The sequence below is a fragment of the Cardiocondyla obscurior genome, linkage group LG02 (genome assembly GCF_019399895.1).
Source record: "Cardiocondyla obscurior isolate alpha-2009 linkage group LG02, Cobs3.1, whole genome shotgun sequence".
Lineage (NCBI taxonomy): Eukaryota > Metazoa > Arthropoda > Insecta > Hymenoptera > Formicidae > Cardiocondyla > Cardiocondyla obscurior.
This window is the reverse complement of record NC_091865.1, coordinates 12,366,721-12,386,538: the sequence shown is the minus strand read 5'-3', so window position 1 is coordinate 12,386,538 and position 19,818 is coordinate 12,366,721. Positions and strand designations below refer to the sequence as shown.

Sequence of the window (19,818 nt, the reverse complement as noted above, 5' to 3'; positions counted from 1 at the left end):
AAGACCTAAAATTCAACTTGGCTTCTCCCGATCGCCAATTACACAGCAGATTATTCGCATTCCATCGTTACTTCATCACATTTTCAGTAATCGAATTAATCAAACGGTTGTCAGTAAAATATTTAAATAAAAAAAAAAAAAAGAAAAGAAAAAGAAATTACATTATTAAGATAAGTAATTAATCTGTAATATTATTATTATTTTTTTTCTTTTAATCAGAGATAAGTTAGGAGAGATCGCGCGACATAGCATCTGTGCTTGAGGACGGGGTCAGTGTTATCTCGCCGATGTTAATCACCGTAGAATCTAAGGGCCTCCCGACGACGTTATTAGGCCCCGGATGACACGAGGGTCGGACGTCTAATCGACCTAGGAATAATGTGCTGCCGGGAACTTGGTCCCCGGCGTAGCTCGCTTCGAGGGATATTCTAATCCGCTTGTGAGAGCTCTCGCCCGCTCTATCGCAGAATCCAGCGGGAGAAGAGGGAAGCGAGAAGTGCCGTATGTGCCGAGCCCGTTAGCCTCCGTTTTCTCCGTCGCGCTGCTCGTACGAGGATAGACGTAGAGGGTAGCGTGGCGCGGGTGGGATCTGGCCGGGGGGAGGAAAACGATAATTCGGCTTGCTCGGTGGTTAAGCTCTGAGAACGGAGGCCCGGGGTGAGCAACCATGGGCCATTTTCTATCCTATCTCTCTTTCTCTCCTCCTCTTAATAGTCGCTGTTAGACGGCGCGACTACCGAAATTCCGCGCTAATCTCGATTTACGACACCGCGGCGAATCATACGTGCCTCCGGCGGCGATTCCGCGTCCTCGCATTATTAGTCGGCTATCGGGCCATCGCGTTTTCCGATCGGCTCCCTTAGACGTCGATCGCGCAAGTAGGAAACGATTGACTTTAAAATATCTGACGGAGAACGTAGGTACGCTCAACCGTTTCACTATGAGGATTGCTGCTGGACCGCTATTTGCCGGTCGCATGGATTTGCGAATTTATCAATTTACCGTGTATATAGTTCTGGCCGGTGAAGAGATTGGAATGTCGCCAGGCGAGCAATCGTTCGTCCAGCTGGAAGGAGGAACTTGCGAGGCGCGTCTGAAAGTCCTTTGTAAGAGAAAGTAATGAAAAAGAATACACGAAGGTGGACTCGAGGGAGAGGAGGAGACTGGATCGCGCGCGGGGTGAGCAGGAACGGCGGAAAGAGAAAACGGAGGAAGGAAGGAAAGGGAAAATGAAAGGAGGTAAGGACAAAGTCTGGCGAGGACCACGAAATATCTGTCAATCGCAGGGGAACGGGGAGGGCCGCGGTGGCGAAGTCGATTTAACGCCCGTTAAGGAAGCAATTCCTTTAAGAAGGACGAGCGCCTCGCCCGCAAGGACAACGTACGTAACCCTCGGAGATCCTTGACCCCTGCCGGCGGTCCTACGACCTTTTCTCCGCGGGGAATCGCTTCCGCCATTATCGGCGGACGAATAGAACATCAATAACCAATTTCGTAAGACTAATATCGCGAAAATTAGTTTTTCCCCGCCTCCCCCGAGGAGTCCGCTTCCGCGCGTCCCCGCGTATTTCATCGCGGTGCCTTTCGTTAAAGGATCGCGGACCTGCTCGATGGCGACATTCATGGTTTTCTTAATGTCCATCCGCGGGGCGGTGAACGATCGTGAATCTCCTTTTATCGCCGCGCGATGGTCCATTTTTCTCCGCATCCCTCTTTCGCGCGCGTCCTCCTCCGCCCGTCCTTTTTTTTCAATTCCCCCGCAGATATATCGCGGCGACATCATTACGCCGGAGCGACGTGGCGAATTTTTCTCTTTTTTTCCCTCCTTTCTTTTTTTCTTTCCTTTTTCTTTTCTTTTTTTTTTTTTTCCTTAACTGGCAATCTTCCCGATTTACAGGAACCTCGGCGATGAGGCGCGGTGTCTTCGAGCGCCATGAATTACCGCATCGCCTGCTGGAAGAGCCGCGACGTCGAACCACGAACGGGTCCCGCTTCCCTCTCGCGTCGTGTTTTACATAATTCTTCAGGTCCGACGTGTCGCCTAAATTTTATGGAAATTTCACGAGCGAGACGCGCCACGGCCGTGCCCAGGACTCGGCTACGATCGCGAGAAATTCCGCGGTATTACGTTACTCGAGGAGACGTCGTCGGGCGGCGATGGTTCGTAAACCGTCGGCGATACGTCGCCGTGAATCCCGTCGGGATGCAAATTTCATGGGTTTTTCCAATGGCGTTGATGAATAAGGAATCGTGAGGTCGCGCGTCGTACGCGAGTAACAAAATGGAGTGCGGAAGGGAAGAGTGGCGTAAAGACCTCGTTGGAAAACTGGGTTTCATCAAGCTCCGCTCACCCCGTCCCTCCCCCTCCGAGCTTTTCCTCGCTCTCTCCGTCCTCGCCCACGTCGCAATCTCGACTCCTTTATGTATATACATTCGCTCTTATCAGAACGCGCGCTTGTAGGGAACGGGCGACACCAGAGGAGGCCCAAAACAGAATTTTGCGTACCAAAGTTGACGGAGCACCCGCCATGCATTATTCCACCCAGCCTTTTGTGCGCGCGTCGTGCCGTATCTGTTACGTGTTTCAGCGCGTCTCTTGTATTTTTTTTTTATTATTTTTTTCCGCGTCCTTTTCTCTGTCGTCGCCGATGGTGGCCGGTAAAGAAATCGACGACCGGCGCCATCCAATATACACCTCTTTCTCCTATTTTTTTTTTTTTTTTTTGCCGACGAAAATTGGCAATTTTGTCTAAATAACTCAAAATTAATAGCACGTGAAGACATTAATGTGTAAATGTAAATAATGGGGTGATTGCGCGGTCGGGGTTGCACTGAGCGAGTGGCGCGAACAAAAGCTAATCGATTTTAATAAATGTCAGTCATCCGCGTGTCGTAGCGTGTCGCGTAAAATTTTAGTATAACAGACGCCAGCGCGTAGAGGCTCTGTAAAACACTTTGGCGAAACGAAAAAGGAACCGAAAAATGACATCTTAAGGATCTGCAGCCTCGTCAAAATTTTATCGTCATTCCTTACGTAAGTTTAATTTTCTTCGGGATGTAAAAAGGTTATTTTTATTTTACGTAGCGGAATATTAATTGACCGGTTAAATGAAACGCTCAGGTATGTCAACCATTATTCTTGACGTTGATTTTTAACTGTGTACCAAATTAGACTTTAGCTTTCTGAATTTTCTTTCCACTTTTAACCTGTATTTAATTTTCCATTCGTAAAGATTCTCATTAAGGGAGCCGAACAAATGCTTAGATTCGCTATACAAAACTGACAGACACGCCCCATTGTACCAAGATTATGGAACAACATGAAAAGAGTATCGAAATGTATCACGCAGAACGTTAACCAGTTCACTGCGAAAACTATAAAGCCAGAAATTCAGAGACTCGATGCGAGTGTAAATTTCTTTTTTAATTGCGTACGCAATTATCGGCGCCCTGGACTAGTTAAAGTTTATTCTTGGCAAGATACACAGAGAAAATGTACGCCAAAGGTGAGGAAAGATAGTTCAAATTATATATTCCCATAAAATATATAATTAAATACCTGGTTCAAACATGAAAAATAATTATTGACGCTGATAACTAAACGAGGAGAAAATTAAAATTATTTTTATCGTTATTGTATTTTTAATAATTCATAATAAATAAAACGTTCAAGAGATTTGATATCAAAATAATTAAAAATAAAATAATTTTTATTAAAATTAAATATAATATTATTTATTTTTTTTTTTTTTTTACTGAGAATTAAAATAATTTTCTCCCATTCAGATTCTTCTCCGTTTTAATGTTAACGCCACGTTAGAATGTCCGATAAATAAAACCGCGGACGGAGAAAAGGAACGCTCTAAGTCTACAGTGTTAGATATGCCATATACATTTCATTTCACGCGAGTAAGGCACTCAATTCTCGGTTAAATCATGCGGCTCGCTCCTGCGTCGGAGTGTTCGCTTGGTTCTCGCGCGATATTGACACACTGCGTAACGAGATGATGGTGTTCGAGCACCTGTACGGAATTGGTTAGTCGATACGTAGTTGCGTTTACCTGGAATTAGCTCGACAGTCGGTGTACACTACTAGCGATGGGTCTCTAATGGAAGAGGGCGGTCCAAAACCCTGTAACGTTACAGGACATCCCGGCGATCTCGCAGTCAGTGGTCAGGCGTAACTGCGAATAGCGCCGAACGCAGGACATTTCTATTTTCGTCTCCTCGACCCCGTGATATTTTAATATCGGAAACACAGTAAACGATGAAAGCCGCGTAATTGAGATATGAAAAATGAATAATAAATCTCTCCTAATTGTCAGCTTTAAATATTCAGGATCCGTTAAGTTAAATTATTTTTATTACGCTACTTTATAATTTACGGTATTATTTTCTATTCATAATCCTATAAATAAATTAAGATCAGATTTAATCTAGAAATTAAAATCAGATGTAAAATGGAAAGGATCGAGTATCTATTCATACGTCACCTTTATTCGCGCAGTTCCACGAGTTTCCAAGGGATCCTCCGGCACTTTCGACCAGCGCAAAGCTTTGCTGGGTCGTGATGTTTATCGTAAAAAGCGCTCTCGCTGCCGCTCTCGTCTGCTGGACCTGCACGGAGGGTTTCTGGGGCGACAGCACCGGAACGGAAGACTTGTATTACAGGATGACGAGCGTGATCTTACCCGATCGACCGGTAAGCAAAATGTCAAGTCCACCGGCCAAGACGCGCAGCATTCGCTCAAACGTTGACTCGCTCTCTTTCGCAGACTCGCCTGCCGCATCTCGAGGGAATAAAATCTACCGCGTGTGTCGCGTACAATCGCGTGGTGTTGAAAGGCATGGACGTTATCGTCGGCGTGTCGCGCGAGGCGCACCGAAGACTGCGAGGTCTCTTATTCCCGTGCGGAACAACTGAGGAAACTGGGAGAAAGGCGGACGGAACGATCTGACGAGAACTCCGTGGAAATGTACTTTCGCAAATTGTGCTTATCAAAAATTCGAGATACCACGACGCATACACACATGTGTACAAAATGTACGTAGGGCGTCTCCCTTTTCGTAAAGTTTGCGGGAACCTTTTTAATTTCGATATCGCGGAATTTAAGCAAGCGCAAATTAGCTGCGAGATTAGAAATTCCCACGGCGTTAATATGCGATCAAAGACATTTGAACTTGCCTCCGTGGAAGACGGTCTAACGTGTCTTTTGCTTTCTTGGCTTTTACCCTTGGTAACCGCGTATATACGAGACGGGATTAAAATTCTGCGCGACATTTTCCATTTTTTTTTTTTTTTTTCTTTTCCTCACGATGCCAAGGACGCACGAGGGAGCTCGCGAGGTGTGCATATCAAGGGATTTTTATGGCCTGCCCATGTATCGTTGTAAAATCTCAGATAAAGTAGCCTTAGAAGCCGAGATAAAAGTTCGCGTTTTGTCACGCGCCCTTTCACGTACCTTCTCTCCGTGTCTTTCGAGCGGAGGGTCGAGAAAAGAATTTCGGATTCGCGGTCAAATCATCGAGCGAACACTCGCGAAGACGCTTGAAGAAAAAAAGAAAAGAAAAAAAAAAAGAGAAATAAAAAATACTTACGTGCGGGATCAGAAGATGTCCTGCGAATTTCTCGGAGCTGCCACGACTTCTCACGAACGTTCCTTTTTTTTTCTTTTTTTTTGGTCCAACTGCGAGGAAGTTTCGGGTCCCATTTTTCAGGCACACCTATCTCACTTTTGCGGCACGTGAGCGCCGTTTGTCAGAGCGCCTATTTTACTTTATAAGCGCGCTGCGCTCCCGCGTCGCGTGTGCAAAGGCGATGCCGACTGCGTCATGGAGCTCGGCGATTTAAATAAACGCGCCTCGGGCATTCGGACAATTAAACAGTTTATTCAGATCAAAACATGGTGTAATATATACATACGAGTTAGTTAAACGATATCGGGACGGGTGGCGGATGGGGAGTGGGAGAAGGGGGTGGATCAGGGCGAGGGCTTGATATGAAATCACCTATACAGTGAACTTGAGGTTCGGGCTTACGACCGCCGATCGATTTACATGGACTTTTCTTTCGCGTCGTGCAGCTGATTATGTACAGTCACATTATTCGCTACTGTTACTTCCTCGCGCTCAATTCTCTTCTCTTTATTTTATTAATTTTTCTTTTTTTTTCCCCCTTTTCTACTTCCCTTTTTCCTCGATTGTTGAGCCATCCAACCAAGTACGCGTGTGACTCTCGGTATCTATTTTCGGGCGATCCTTCTCGCGTGCACGCGCGAGAAAGATTGATACGTCGCCGACATCCTCCGCTTTTACAAAATGCGAATACTCACTTTCTTAATGCGTCACCTCCGTCATATCATTCAGAAGCTCGGAACGAATCCTCGTGGACGTGTAAAATATGTGTCGGCCCGCTCTCGATTTATTTATTTATTTCTTTTTTTCGGCAGTTCGATAATCATTTGGAACGATTACTATTCAGACTTGTGAAATAAAGAGACGTGGAAAAGTCGAAATCGAATAAAATATTAAAATTTGCGAAGTTACCGATAAGGAAAATAAGGAAAATAAAAAAAGGAAGATATTTTGGAGAAAGGGAAACAATTATACTATCAAGAAATAATAAAACTGTGTTTTGTAATAAATTGTTGAAAAAAAAAAAAAATAAAAAAAAAATTAAAAAAAAATTAAAAACCCTTTAACGCTTAAATTCATATTAGAATCCGTTCCCGACGTCGTCGAGAAATCGCGAAGCTGTGCGGAGGCTGAACTGGAAAGATCTTAGCGGGGCGCGTTGCCGAGCGTTTTCGCGTCAAACAACGATGAAAACAATTATTGCAATTTCGTTTTCGCGCGATGAAAAATTAAACGAGCCGCTCGACAAGTCGTTCCGCTTAGGCTTTGCTCTATCTTTCGAAAACACGAACGTCGCCAGCCTATCATTAAACTCTCTCGTGATAATATGTACAGTAATACATTAGCTAACGAGCAACCATCGTATTTGAACCGTTATCTCTTTATACACATCAAAACGCATGCACTCGACGATTGATTCCGACGTTATTCGCCTCTCGTATTCCGAGGCAAGCGACTGCTTTGCGTCACTGACGTAATACTCGTTATTCATCCCTAGGTCCGTCACTCACGCACACACACACTCACTCACTTTCTGTCTCTCTTCACAATTTTTTTTTTTTCTTCTTTTACACATTACGAGTCTATCGATCATCCGCGGAGCGAGCGCGAACTTTTCCACGAGCAAAGTTCGCGTTACATCGTTTCCATTAGGGATACGCTTTTCGTCGATTCGTTAGCTCCATTCTCGCCGTAGAAGTTTCACGATTTCGTCGCGAAGTGTCACGTGGAAGACCAGTTTTTGTAAAGCCTCACCGAGTGAAGCTTTCCTTCGTGCGAGAACGCGTAGAGCGTCGCGAATACGGCCCTCTCGGATTCTCCATCTATCTCTCGCGAATCGAACGCGAATGCCGGCGATAACGATTTGATAAAAGACTCATTAGAACTATGTATATATTTACATCCACGTTTCCGTACACACGCGCAACACGCGTCTCGGTGGGAATGCTTTTATGCCCGTGAGCCTTCCGAGTCTCGCGTGGGCAGTAATTTGTTAATTTATTTATTTATTAATTTTTTTTCTTTCTTTCTTTTTTTTTTTTTTTTTTTATTCGGCGGGAAGTACAGAAAACTCGTGTCGGCGGTAGAAAAATTTATAAATGCTCTATCACAATTACCAATAGAGTGTGATGCGCGTCTGGTTTTGTTTCCGCAAGAATCGCTCTCCACTTTGTACGTTGCGCGGCTCGCGCTCTTCGGAATTCAAAGGGCACTTCTCTCGACTGCCCAATTTATTGTTTGTCCTCGCCCGCGGAAGTTAAACGACAGCGAAATTGCGCGCGATCTCGGGGATTCGACATGCGGGCCGTTCGATGGCTCGCGTTAATATTTCCGTCTCACCGGCAGGCTTTCTTGAATTTTAATATCGTTATCGTTACTCACGCCCGCAATATCGGGCGAACGTAAATATCGCCAGGCGCGATTCGCCTCGACGCAGGGCTGGGTGCCCAAAAATATTGAACTCGGAGAATTTAAACAGGATATCGACGCGCCCGTCTCGTTTTCCATCCCCTGCCTCGCGCTTTATCGCGATATCGAGCTGATCGTTCAACCTTAAAACCGCATTTCACGCCTTCGAACTACACGGCAAAGTGGCATCGAGCATCCCCTTTCTCCCTTTCATTCCGCATTACCCTCCGGCTCTCCTCGCGTCCCGGCTTTACCCGCGGCCTCTCCTTCGTCCCCGGTATATTTTCGCGCGGTTCCTCCATTCGTCTTCATTCGAGCCATCGGAAAAAGGGTTCCCGTTCGAGAGCCTTTTATCTTTCTTCGTGTTTCACGGCCTGATGCTTCCGGACCAACGTTTCGTTGCCAGGATTTGGATTTATTTAGGAACGTCGCGAGATGCTACCGGGGAAATTGTGCCGCAAACAAAAAGAACGAGGGGAATAATAACGAACGAAAGATTAATGCGGCTGGAGGGTAAGTATTCGAGGTCGGTAAGAATACATAAAATATATAATCAGCTGGAACAAAAAGTTAGAGTTATCTTCGTACCGTGTATGAAATAAAAATTGACGTCGGCGGATAAAATTTCAAAAGCCGGGGCTCGGAATAAAAGGGTACGGATTTTGATGTACTCTTCGCCGAGACGCTTCTCGAAAAACGTGTTTTAAATTCGCCGTTCAATCCAAGCAGCTCGCGCGACTCGATTTTCCGTTTTCTCTTTATGGTTCGCGTCCGACGTGAGAGAAAGAAACCAACTCAGAGAAATATTCGTGAAGACACACCAAAGATCATCTCTCTCCACGGTTTGGAACAAAAAGGGGGCCAAAGACGGTTAAGTCGACGACCGAAAACAGAATGTTAGAACTTCGCAATATCTCCCGAGGCGGGGTGGAGAAACTTGGACGAGTTTTCGGTTAACTTCTTCGCATACTTCCGCTCTATCTCTTCTCCCGTTCCCCCCGCGGGGTAAAACTGGTACGACGATCGTGTTTCGGAAACAATTGCGACGGACGGTGTCTCCTTTAATCTCGCGGACGCGAAAAGTCACCCATCCCGCGCGGAGAACTCACTTTCGCCGTCGTCTACAATCGGACGACACTAAACTCGGGTGAAATCAATTGCTCGCGAGACGCAATGTCGATTTCCCGATATGTAGCGTATCCTGGGCGTCCTATCGATCCGCTCGGGCCACCCCCGTGGTAAATCTTCCTATCCGTTTCGCCGAACGAGTCGGCCGCGCTGGAGATCGTTAGCAAACACTAACTTTAATGCTAACAGACAGCTGTCACGAAAACGGACCGCGCTTCCTCGGAAACCGTTCTTGGGTACGCGGCACGTTCTCGAGTACGTTCGAGCCTCGATTTCCGGCTTAGGATCTCGTGCCGGCCGCCGATTGCGACGCACGCGATAACCGTTTACTCTTGAACGTTATCAGGGCAATGGGGACGACGACGAGGTACCGCGTCGCCCGCGGACAAGTCGAGCTTCTACACGCAGCTCTCCGGCAACCTGTTCGCCATCAGTCTTCGTTTGATCGCCTCGCCGTCGAGACACTCGCCGGCCACGACGACCCCCTGCCCGCCGCCGACGACGACTCCCTGGGCGCCGCCGATCACGACCCCCTGGCCGGCGCCCACCATCACCCCCGTCACTGGCATTCCTGGCAGATTGGGTATCGTGCTTCTCGACGGTAACCTCAGCTCCGTCGGCCTCCCCGTGAACTTATGGCAGAGCTCGTCTATGCTTGGCGTAGGTCCGGGTGTGACCCAGTGTCCCGGGGGATAACCGCCTGGATAACTCGGCGGGCTGACCTCCACGAGGTTACCCTCTAGAACACCGAAGCAGACGGGGTTCTCTGTTGGGAGCTGCAAGTCGAGTGCGTTATGGGGCGGAAACGCGGAGAATAAGTTGCGCTCGGGGGTGCGCTCCTCTTTCTTTCCCTCATTCTTCGCCGATTCCCCTCATTTTAGATTACGCAGTAAAGATAAAAGCTCGTCGCGACCGAGATTTGCACTTATCTTTAACACGACGGCATTTGGCAAAAAATATCTCGCGCCTTTTTAAGCTTTATAATTTTTTTGAAGACGAAATTATCGAAAAAATGCCAAGCTGAAAAAAAAATAAAATAAAATAAAATAAAATATTCGATTAATTTTAATTTTGGAGATGGAAAACTAAATTCTCTTTCTTTTATTTCCGAACAAACTTTCATGCTTTAAAACTTTAGAAAATACGGCGACCGGCTGAAACCATGGTTAAAAGGATTAACAAAAATCTTGGTTTAATTAAGTTTGATTGAAAGTCCCGTGTAACTTTTGAAATTTCAAAGTTAAATAAATACGGAGTAATAAAATAAAACTAATGGAAGGTACATAGGAATTCCGATCCTCGTTTAAAACTTGAAAATTTTGTACAAAGAAATGTTAATTGCGTACATAAAATATTTTCGCCGAGGGAGAAAATATAATCCGTTGTTTGCCGTTCGTTTAATCCATTTGACCAGGTGAGTAACACGATTGCGCCTGTTTCCCCCGTATCAAAGCGAGAGGGACAATAAAACGTACTCGCAGCCCGCAAGTCCCAAGCTAATTCAAGTTTAAAGGAGGCACGTGCCCCTCGCGCGTTCACACAAAGGGTCCACACCGGCAAACGATCGTAATCGGATTCGCGCGGGGGCTATTTAGCAGGGTATCGGTTTCGAGGGAGTCTTACCGAACTTGTTCGGGATCACGTCGGGATCAGTCTCCACGGTCTGTTGAGAATTCTGCAAAGGGTACTGTTGAGGCGGCAGCTCGCTTAGCTCCGCCGGTTTCTCGTGTCGCGGCTTTGCTACGCGTTCTCGGCGCACCCTGACCACCACCACCATGATGATGAGTACCAGAGTCACCAGGGCGCCGACCACCACGCCTATCAGCGGTGACAACACGATGCCGGCGTCCTGACCTGCAAAACGAGACCTCTCTTACTTTCGTGAGCAATAAACTTAATCGTTAAAAGATCAGCTATTTACTGTGACCAAACGAAAAGACATTCTGCGATTTATTAAGTATCGTAAATGTAAAACTGACCAAAATATACCGCTTTTATTTCTTCTTATTTTTTTATGTGCACTTATATCAAAAATTAAATTCAACCGTGCGATGCTGAATATTTAATTAAGTCAAAGTCATAAAAATTGCGAGGGAAAAATTATTGCTACTTTCTGTCGAGCTTATAACGATCGAAGAATAAAGTCAATGCGTATAATCCTCCGAGGCAGAGAATTAATCACACCGTCGTCGTAAAGAGAAGACTACTCCGCCTCTTGCGCTACTTGCAAGTCCTCTCATATTATTTCATACTCTTCTTCTTCTGCGAGTCTACTTTGCTACATGCGTAAACAAACAACCCGACCGACGTCACCGCGGAGGGAACATTTTATATTCTTTAACGTCGCGGGATTACATCCGGCAAGCGGAATTTTTTTGTTTCTTCTTTTTGGTTTCTCTTTCTTTATTTTTTTCTTTTTTTTTTTTCTTTTTGCCGCACCGTCACGTACATGATGAGTTTTGCCAGCATTCCGTATTTTCGAATCGTTTGTGGAATCTCAAGTAGTAATGGCAAATGCGCGTTCCAACCGTGTTCGAGAAATGCATGCCGCTGATTAAAATTTACTCACAAGACGAAACGCAGTCACGTGAAATTTTTTTTCACATCTCTAAGGTTGTGACGTTACATTGTTGGATAAATTATTTAATCCTCAAACGCAGAGCCGCCGTTTCAGACTAAGCTCGCCGATCGCATTTCGCCGGGGGTTTATTTGAACAGCTTTGCAAACTCGTTATTTTTCGAATTCGTTATTAAAAAAAAAAAAATAATAATAATTCGGATTCCACTTTAACTAATTTCTATTGGAATTTAGAATGTTTTCCATGTGACATAAAAAAAAAATAAAAAAAAAACACTTTGAAAAATAAAAAGCGAAATGTACCACATTGAAATGCATAAATAAAATAAAAATATATACGTGATATCAAATTATACACAGAATTTTCTCTCTCCCTCCTTTCAGTTTTGTGCGCGCGATATATCGCGTGCATTTTTTATTTACACGTTTCATTTTTTTTTTCTCTCGTACACAGATATTTATAAATTATTGATAAAATTCTGTTCTGAATTCCGATGTCAGTTACAAAGTGGATTAACCCCATTTAAATAGGAACGCGCGATGACATCGAGCGTTCGCCCCAGCGGTTTGGCGCGTCACGCTGAAATCATTTCCGACGATCGTGCAGGATTATTGCACGGTATGAGAAATCTTGCAGGGTTGTTTTTCGCCGCTACGTATCGTCGAGGCTTCCGCCGCCGTTTCGCGCACACGTGATAGCGGTCCCGTTTGATAGCGCCGGCGGGGCGTGGGACCGCGCCTGCTGTTTTTGTCGGATAATTAACAAAACTGCTTTCTTGCACCGTTCTGAGTTGCGATCAAATGCACCGATGGGCGAAGCGGCATTGCGAGAGAAAGGGGGAAGGAAAGGGAATAAAAGGGGCGCACAGTGCTCGCTTGCTCTGCGAGCCCTCAATCTTCAAATTTTCGCCCAACTTATTTACATCGATTAAGCGAAACCCAGCGAAACCGTGCTCACACCGCGAGCTTAAATTCGCAGTGTACCATTTCAGCGTTAGAAAAATATTCGCGTCGGTTTAAAGAATATTCTATTAATAATTATCGCGATAAAATATTTCCGCCGAAATTTTTACAAATACGATACGAGCTTTCCTTTAGCGAGATTTATTCCGAGATTGCGGAGGCAAAAAAAAAAACGTTGCCGTAATGTTTTAATAAACGGCATTAATTATTACGCTTAGATATTCGAAGTTTTTCTCTTCTTATCGTTTATCTTTTTTTATTTTTTTTATTTTCTGGCAAAACAAAAAACTTTTCCGAATACTTAATACAAACAGCGGAAGGATTTGCAAAGAATATTAATTTTCCTCGTTGAAAATAATGCCGCTGTTGAATCTGTGAATTATTTCGCTGCAATGGCAAGCTGTCTCTCGACGCAGCGGAGAAACGCATTATTATTTACTAAGGACAGAGCTCTACGTTTCGCTTTGCCGGCGAACTTGTGCTCCCGTAGACAAATTTGCTTGGCGGGATTCTTTAACAAAACATACTACAATGTCAAATAACTAATTACGGCGGCTAGCTAAGATTAATTGCTTTCACATCGAATGGCAAGCCGACGGTAACCGCCGCGACAATAAACCTCGTCCCTTTTAACCCGGCCTGACAATTGGAGGGGTCGTCTCATTTACGTAGCTCGCGGCTACGTCCGCTGTAATATAGGCATATTTACGCGTGCGAATGCATTAAAACGAGGCGCGCGTGTACGTGTGAGGTATTTCGCCGTGGCGCGTAGTGCCGCGCGTGGTGCGCGGTAATGCTCGTAAAACCTCGGGTTTAATCAGCCGGTAGCCTAGGGTACACACCGCCCTGACCGAGTCCTAACTTGGAGGCAATATTATGCCGGGTGGCGATATCGGGCTGCAAATGGAGCTTTAAGCCCGAAGAGCGCGGCGCCGCGCGAGTAATAAGAAGGCAAACATACGCGACGCGTCGCCGTGCGATCGTTTATCCGCTCCGGAATCTCGAGCTTCCCGTTTAGCGCAAGCTCGATTGCGTGTCTCGTCGACGGATTCTCCGCGTCCAGAGATTCGCCGTGAAGCTGCTGGCAAGCTGAATTTCTGCCAAAAGAGACTAGCTCTTTCGCAAAAAGAAAAAAAAAAAAATAAGAGAGAAGCCACGCGACGCCGAGATTATTAGCATAGCTTTGCGTACAAAATTACGTGCCGCTGTGTGTTTTACGAAAGTATCTCTCGTTTGTATTTCGCATTGAGAGATTTGGTTTTGCGAGAACAAATGCGTGCTTGCAATAAATCCGCGACTTTTAATTTTACCTTTACGGTGTTACTTCTATTCAAAGTTTTGCGAGTTAAATTAAAAAAAAAAGGGGGAGAATAAGTAAAGAATGTGGATGTAAAATTTTAATTATTAATATTTTCTATCTCCGTGAAATTTCTTTCGACTTCTTGCGCTTTTCAGTCGCAATCGCAAGAGCTACTTTTTAACCGGGATGCAAAGCCACGTACTTTTACGCTGATCACGTGATTATCGCGCTCGACGCATCGTCGTCTCCGTTTTTCGTATAATTGGCCCCGCGGCTTCGACTAGACTGCAAAGGAAGATTTATGGAAGTTGCAGCAGCACGTACGGCGAGCGTGTCACGTGTGAGCACACATAAGCGACACGGAGTCCTATTGCAACGAGCTTAAGAAACTCTCGTAAATTCATCCAGCTCTGTGGATGAACTGCAGTAAGGCTTTTGACAATTTAGTTGAGGAAGATTTATGATGCCGGGAGTGCTGCGCGCCACTTTGACGGCTTAAGCTTTTAAATATTTCATTTATTTTCCCGTCATTTTTCGAAACCGCGAAACAGGCGCTACGTCCTCGTTTTAATACGTTTCGAGTCTTTTAATTAAGTCTTCTCACTAGGTTACCTTTGCCGAAACTTTACCTCGCTCGCGGCTAGTCGCGAAAGTATCGCGGCTTTGAAATTAATTTCAATCGTCTAATGCCGCGCGCTCGTTGCGACTTTTGTGCCTTTACGTGTTTCCCTATCGCACGCCCTCGGATCGATGGGTAATTTTTCAATTTATTATTACTTCTATGGAACTCGCGCACGATGGGGAATAGCTACGGTTAGCGATCGTATACAACCCTAAGCCTCCGATACTGTCTCGTATAAGTTGCAATGGAAGTTTAATCGAGTTCTACGCGGAGAAACGTCTGGTGCCAGAGTAGTAAAGATAAACCGGTCCTTATATCGTCGATCCTTGAGAAAGGACTAACGGGATTCAGTAAGGCGGAGAGAGAGAGAGAGCGAGGTAAAGAGGGAGAGAGAAGATAGCATATCCCAGCGGGTTCCCGAATCCCAAGTTCATCGAAGTTTAGATCACTAATCGGACTTGCAGTAGGGTCAGGGATGGAATCTAACCACTTGGATTATTTGGGAAAAATATCCCCCTCGGTGCGGATAGAGGAAACTTGAAAAAAAAAAAAAAGAGAAAAAAGAAAAGGGAAATTCCGATCGTTCCGAACCGAAATATCGCGAAAGTTTTTCTATTTATCAGGAGCACCAGGAACTTTGTATTTTTGACGAATCGTTATCTCCGCGTGTCACTTATTTTTCGAGATTTTCAAAAGAAAGTTAATAAGACATGCACTCACCGACACGACACCCTTGACATCGATTTATCCTGCCGCACGGCGGACAATCAAACGGCGATCAATCTCAATTGCGCGTTTCGTTATATTTCACCGTGAATTGAAATTACGGTAAAAACTTTTCCGAAGGAATAATTACATTACGAACTTTTGTGTTGAGTCGGCCGAGGACTTTGTTATTGGAAAGGTGGTATATCAATAGTAATTTCGTATCCGGACGATGATGGGCGAGTTATTTCTCTAGCGGCGGCTTGAATTTTATTTGACTTCAATTAAATTTTGCTCGAGCTTTCGGCATAAATAAAAGGCGAGGGTATATCCCGGGGTAAATCTTACGTAGGAGCGGCACGCCCGCAAGAGTTAGGAGAGGTCGTTTTCGAGGGGGAGGTTACGCTACGTAACGGCGGCGCGTCAGAGGTAAGACGAAGCTCGCAGGTCATGGTGGCCGGCTAAGTCACCAAGAAGCCAGGCTTAGCCGGCGCCCAAATCCAAGTTCGGCTCACCTGGATTAATTCCAACATAAGGTCGACCCCAAATCACTGTTACGCTGCCTCCCCTTCTCTCTCACCCCTCTCGCCACGCTTTGGGCTAAAGCGACTTAGAGTCCCTCCCCGCTTTCAATTAATGAAACGTTCACGCGGCTCACCTCCGTCGCTCCGTCACTATGGATCATTTCTCGAACGAATTTCCGAACCTCGTTGTAGGAAGCGTCTTCAAAGCGGTCGAAGTTAACGTAAACTCCCGGGGCTTTTACTATAACCTAACGAATCGATACTATTCGTCTATAAAATTAATTAATTTATATTAATTTACGTTTATTTTAGACGCATATTTTACAACTGTTGACTGCGAGATGTCGTAAATATATGTGTATCATTATTATGCGACAGGATATAAATTAAAAACAAAATTAAATCTTATTCGGAAGAGCGAAATTTTAATAAAAAAAAAAAAAAAAATAGAAAACGTACGGGAAAGAAGTGATTTTCTCGCCATAGCGTAGCGCTCGGAGTTCAATAATCAGTGCTCACGGATTGATGAACTTGGAGACTCGGCCGGGAATACGGAAGCAAATCAGCCGATTAGTGTTAATCGCTTAAGAAGATCGTGCTAAGTCAACAGAGCTACTCGAATATCAGGCAACCTTTGTTCCGGATCATCCATCATAACGTACGTTCTCATCAAAGCTAACGAAGGATGATGAAGAGATGGCCGTACGGTCGATGGTCAACCGGCTGGATCGTCTTTGATGCAATTAGTCATTACCGTGCCGAGAATGCATTTCGAGAACGCAAGCTACTTATGACATATTCAAAAAGCAAAAAGCACGATTGTTCTAGCGCGTAAAACGTGCCAAATCGATCTTAAATATCGTAACCGCAGCTTATAAATATTTTCTAATCGCTATATAATTATTACTCATAATAAATTCGTAATGAACCGTGGAGTCGACGGATGGCATTTGCGACAAATGACGCTTTTCTAATGAGCAGATTCATAAAGTTCGGAACGGACCACCGTCAATCGATGCCTTCTTGAGCGCGGTTACACGTACATACCCGCACGCGCATACGGGCTACGCTTGAGGGTGCGTGTCGAAGCGAAATCGGACAGCAATTACCACCGCAATCCCGTCATACAGAGTGAATTGGCTCTCGGTCTGGCTTGCATAGCCGAGATGAAAGGACGAAGTCCTGCGGCAAGGCACGGCCGCAGATCTTGAGCGTCCTATCCGTAATAAGCGCTCGCAAGCGTAGGCGGGGTGCGGAGGGCACGCGGGTCTTTCGATCGTCGACGACTGAGAAGATTTTGGAGTCGATGAGTTCTAATCTCAATTGTTGCGGAAAGCGTCGCGCGTCGCGCGGCATCGACGGCGTCCTTTATCTGGTACGACCGTATCCTCCACGAAACCACCTCCGCCTGATGCCGCCGTAATTCGAATACCCGCGGGCTCGCTTCGACCGAATTAACCCGGGCGGATACCTCGACGGGATCAATCCTTCATAGCGCGGCGCAAGCCGCGCGGGATCCGCTCTCGTGTATGAAATTGTTCGCCGTTTAATTGACGAGCTTTAAACCGGCGCAAAGACTAGGAGGATGTTTTAAATAATTGCTCTCCGCGGATAAAAGGCAATTTCGATCAATCTCGACACATTATTCGAGTTGAAACTCGTCCCCGTGGGTGCCTCTTTTAAAGAAATTACGCCCGAGGAATCGTCCCGGAGTTATATTGCACAACTTACGTTCAACTTGAAGGTTTTGTACGAGAAACAGGAAGGAAATGAATACCGCCGCACGAGCGGGCTGGCAATCCTTCGAACAATCTTCTTTCCGTCAAGCGCAAACTGCTAGTTAAAATTCGCGCGGGTCTCCGAGCGACAGTTTCGCTAACGTCTCGGACGTGATTTCATCGTGAGAAATGTACAACGAGTGTACTGTAAAACTGGAGAAATTTTTATCGTTATACTTCTGCAGTTTCTATTACTTGCATGCCAATTTGCGATCGATTAACGTTTCCTAATGCTTCTCTTTCGAAATAGTTAAAAAAAGACGCGAATTTGCGAATAATGGCAAAACCGCTGGAACGAACGTATGAATAAAAAAAAAATAAAAATAAAAAAAGGAGACCCTGCAAAAGGGATTAAGGGATCGTATCGAGAGCCGATAAAGTTCACTTTTAACAGGACCAATTTCGAAACTTCTCGGCTACAGGACGTAGATACTCGAGTTTACAGGCCCTCTCGAGAAAACTCCTCGTTTTCATTTCTCGATAACCTTAATTGTTGGAATCTGAAAACGCTTTTTTAACGCGTCGCTCGATGCTTTTTGTCGCGACAGCGAAAAGGTCCGGGTTTAAAGCAATCTCCGAAGGAGAGCCGTTTCAGCGTACAGCGCGGTGCTAATTATTCTTGGCCGCTGGACCGTGAAAAAAAAAAAAAAAACCCGTTGGCCTCGGGGACGAAATAACTGGGCGCGGTTGCGCGATAAAAAACGGAAATGGAAGGGAAACCGTAGCGGCGTGCATGTGGAAAGATGTGGCGCTTCGGCGACGTCTGACGAGGTCGCTCGTGGAAACGAGAAGCGCGAAATCGGATGGGAATATGAACGAGGGATGAAGGCCGACTAGGGGGCGGCGCGGGTCGGAAGGGGGCCGAGAAAAATGACGACGGGGGTAAACAGAGCTAAGTGAAGTTAACGATCGGGCAAGAAGAGCGGCAAAAATGACCTCGGGAAAATTACCGCACGCGCAACGGCTTAATGTCCAAAAAGACGAGAGCGGAGGAGAAACGAACAAGCGAGAGAGAATGAGACAGAGAGAGGGAGGAGAGAGGAGCGTAAAAAGAGAAAGAGAGAGAAAAAGAAAGTCAAAGGAAACGGTTCGAGGTCAGGTACGAGAGAGAGAGATATTACAAGAACGGAGAGAAAGGAAAGCTGCAGCTGCTTAATGACCACCCTGTACATTCGTATCTTTCTTGGATAGGCTTTCCTTTTTCTCCATCCCTCGCAGTTCCGCTTTGCTTCCTCTCTCCTCCCCGGGTCCTGCGCGCAGTACCGACGCTGGGTGCCGCTGAGGCCATTATCTGTAATTGCTTTCCTTAATTCGATGCTCGTTGCCTATGTGGCGGAGCAAAAAAATTCGCGTAATAAGTCAGAAACAGCTTGAGTGCCGCTCGAGCTGGTCGCGTGAAAGCGTTCGAATTCGATGGTTGCACTCGCGACTCGCGACTTCATGATCGGCCAGCCGAGAATCGCACCCTTCGATCTTTTCGCGCGAGATGAATCTCACCAACCCGTTTTAAAATCGACGGCGCTTTTCCGATTCCTCGCGTACGAGCGACAGGCAGCGAGTGTATAACGCGAGACGGAGTTTTAGCCGACAGTTGTTTCCCCGATGATCGATACCGAAAATAAATCCGGCCGGAGTCTCCTTCGAGCCGCGTATGAATGCAGATTCCTCCATTTGTTTTTGAGGACGCTCGCGACCCACGGAATGGTCGAAAGTCACGCGGAAAAACCGCGTCGGCCGGCATCGAGCGGCAAATTGATCGGCGCTGCGACTACCGTAAATCACCACGCTGACAATTGATTCGGGCGCTGGCTCGTTCTACCTCGGGCTACTGCGAGAACTACTGTTTACGAGAATGCGCGTGCACGTAACACTACGCTGTGCTGCGTACGCCGGTTGCGGCTTCATTTGCCACCGTGTTTAATGATACGCAACGTGACGCGCCCGTAACATTGCCACGTTCTCGTTGCGTTACCCCGCACTCCCGCCGCGAGATACGCCTCTGTCTGCGCTGACGTTTACAATGGAAATAATTAGTGGGCGACCTATCGCATTAAAATTTATTCTACGATTCCGCGAGATACCGGAGACTCGTTCCGGCTCGTTTTACGTTTGCAATTTTCGTTGCGTCATTAAACTGCAATCGATAAGTTAAAAGAAAACCCGAATAGTTCCTCAAA

At 45.9% G+C, this 19,818-nt stretch overlaps 1 protein-coding gene across 1 annotated transcript in view; it reads right to left on the bottom strand.

Moving 5' to 3' along the window:
- Positions 1 to 5,869: 5,869 nt before the first annotated feature.
- Positions 5,870 to 19,818, bottom strand: part of LOC139113103 (kin of IRRE-like protein 1) — a 314,721-nt gene continuing 300,772 nt past the window's right edge. The window contains exons 13-14 of the mRNA XM_070674020.1: positions 10,795 to 11,025; positions 5,870 to 9,910 (exon numbers count right to left, since the gene is read on the bottom strand). Of these exons, the coding sequence (XP_070530121.1) occupies positions 9,570 to 9,910; positions 10,795 to 11,025 (572 nt within the window). The 3' untranslated portion in view covers positions 5,870 to 9,569. The remainder of the gene's footprint in view (positions 9,911 to 10,794; positions 11,026 to 19,818) is intronic.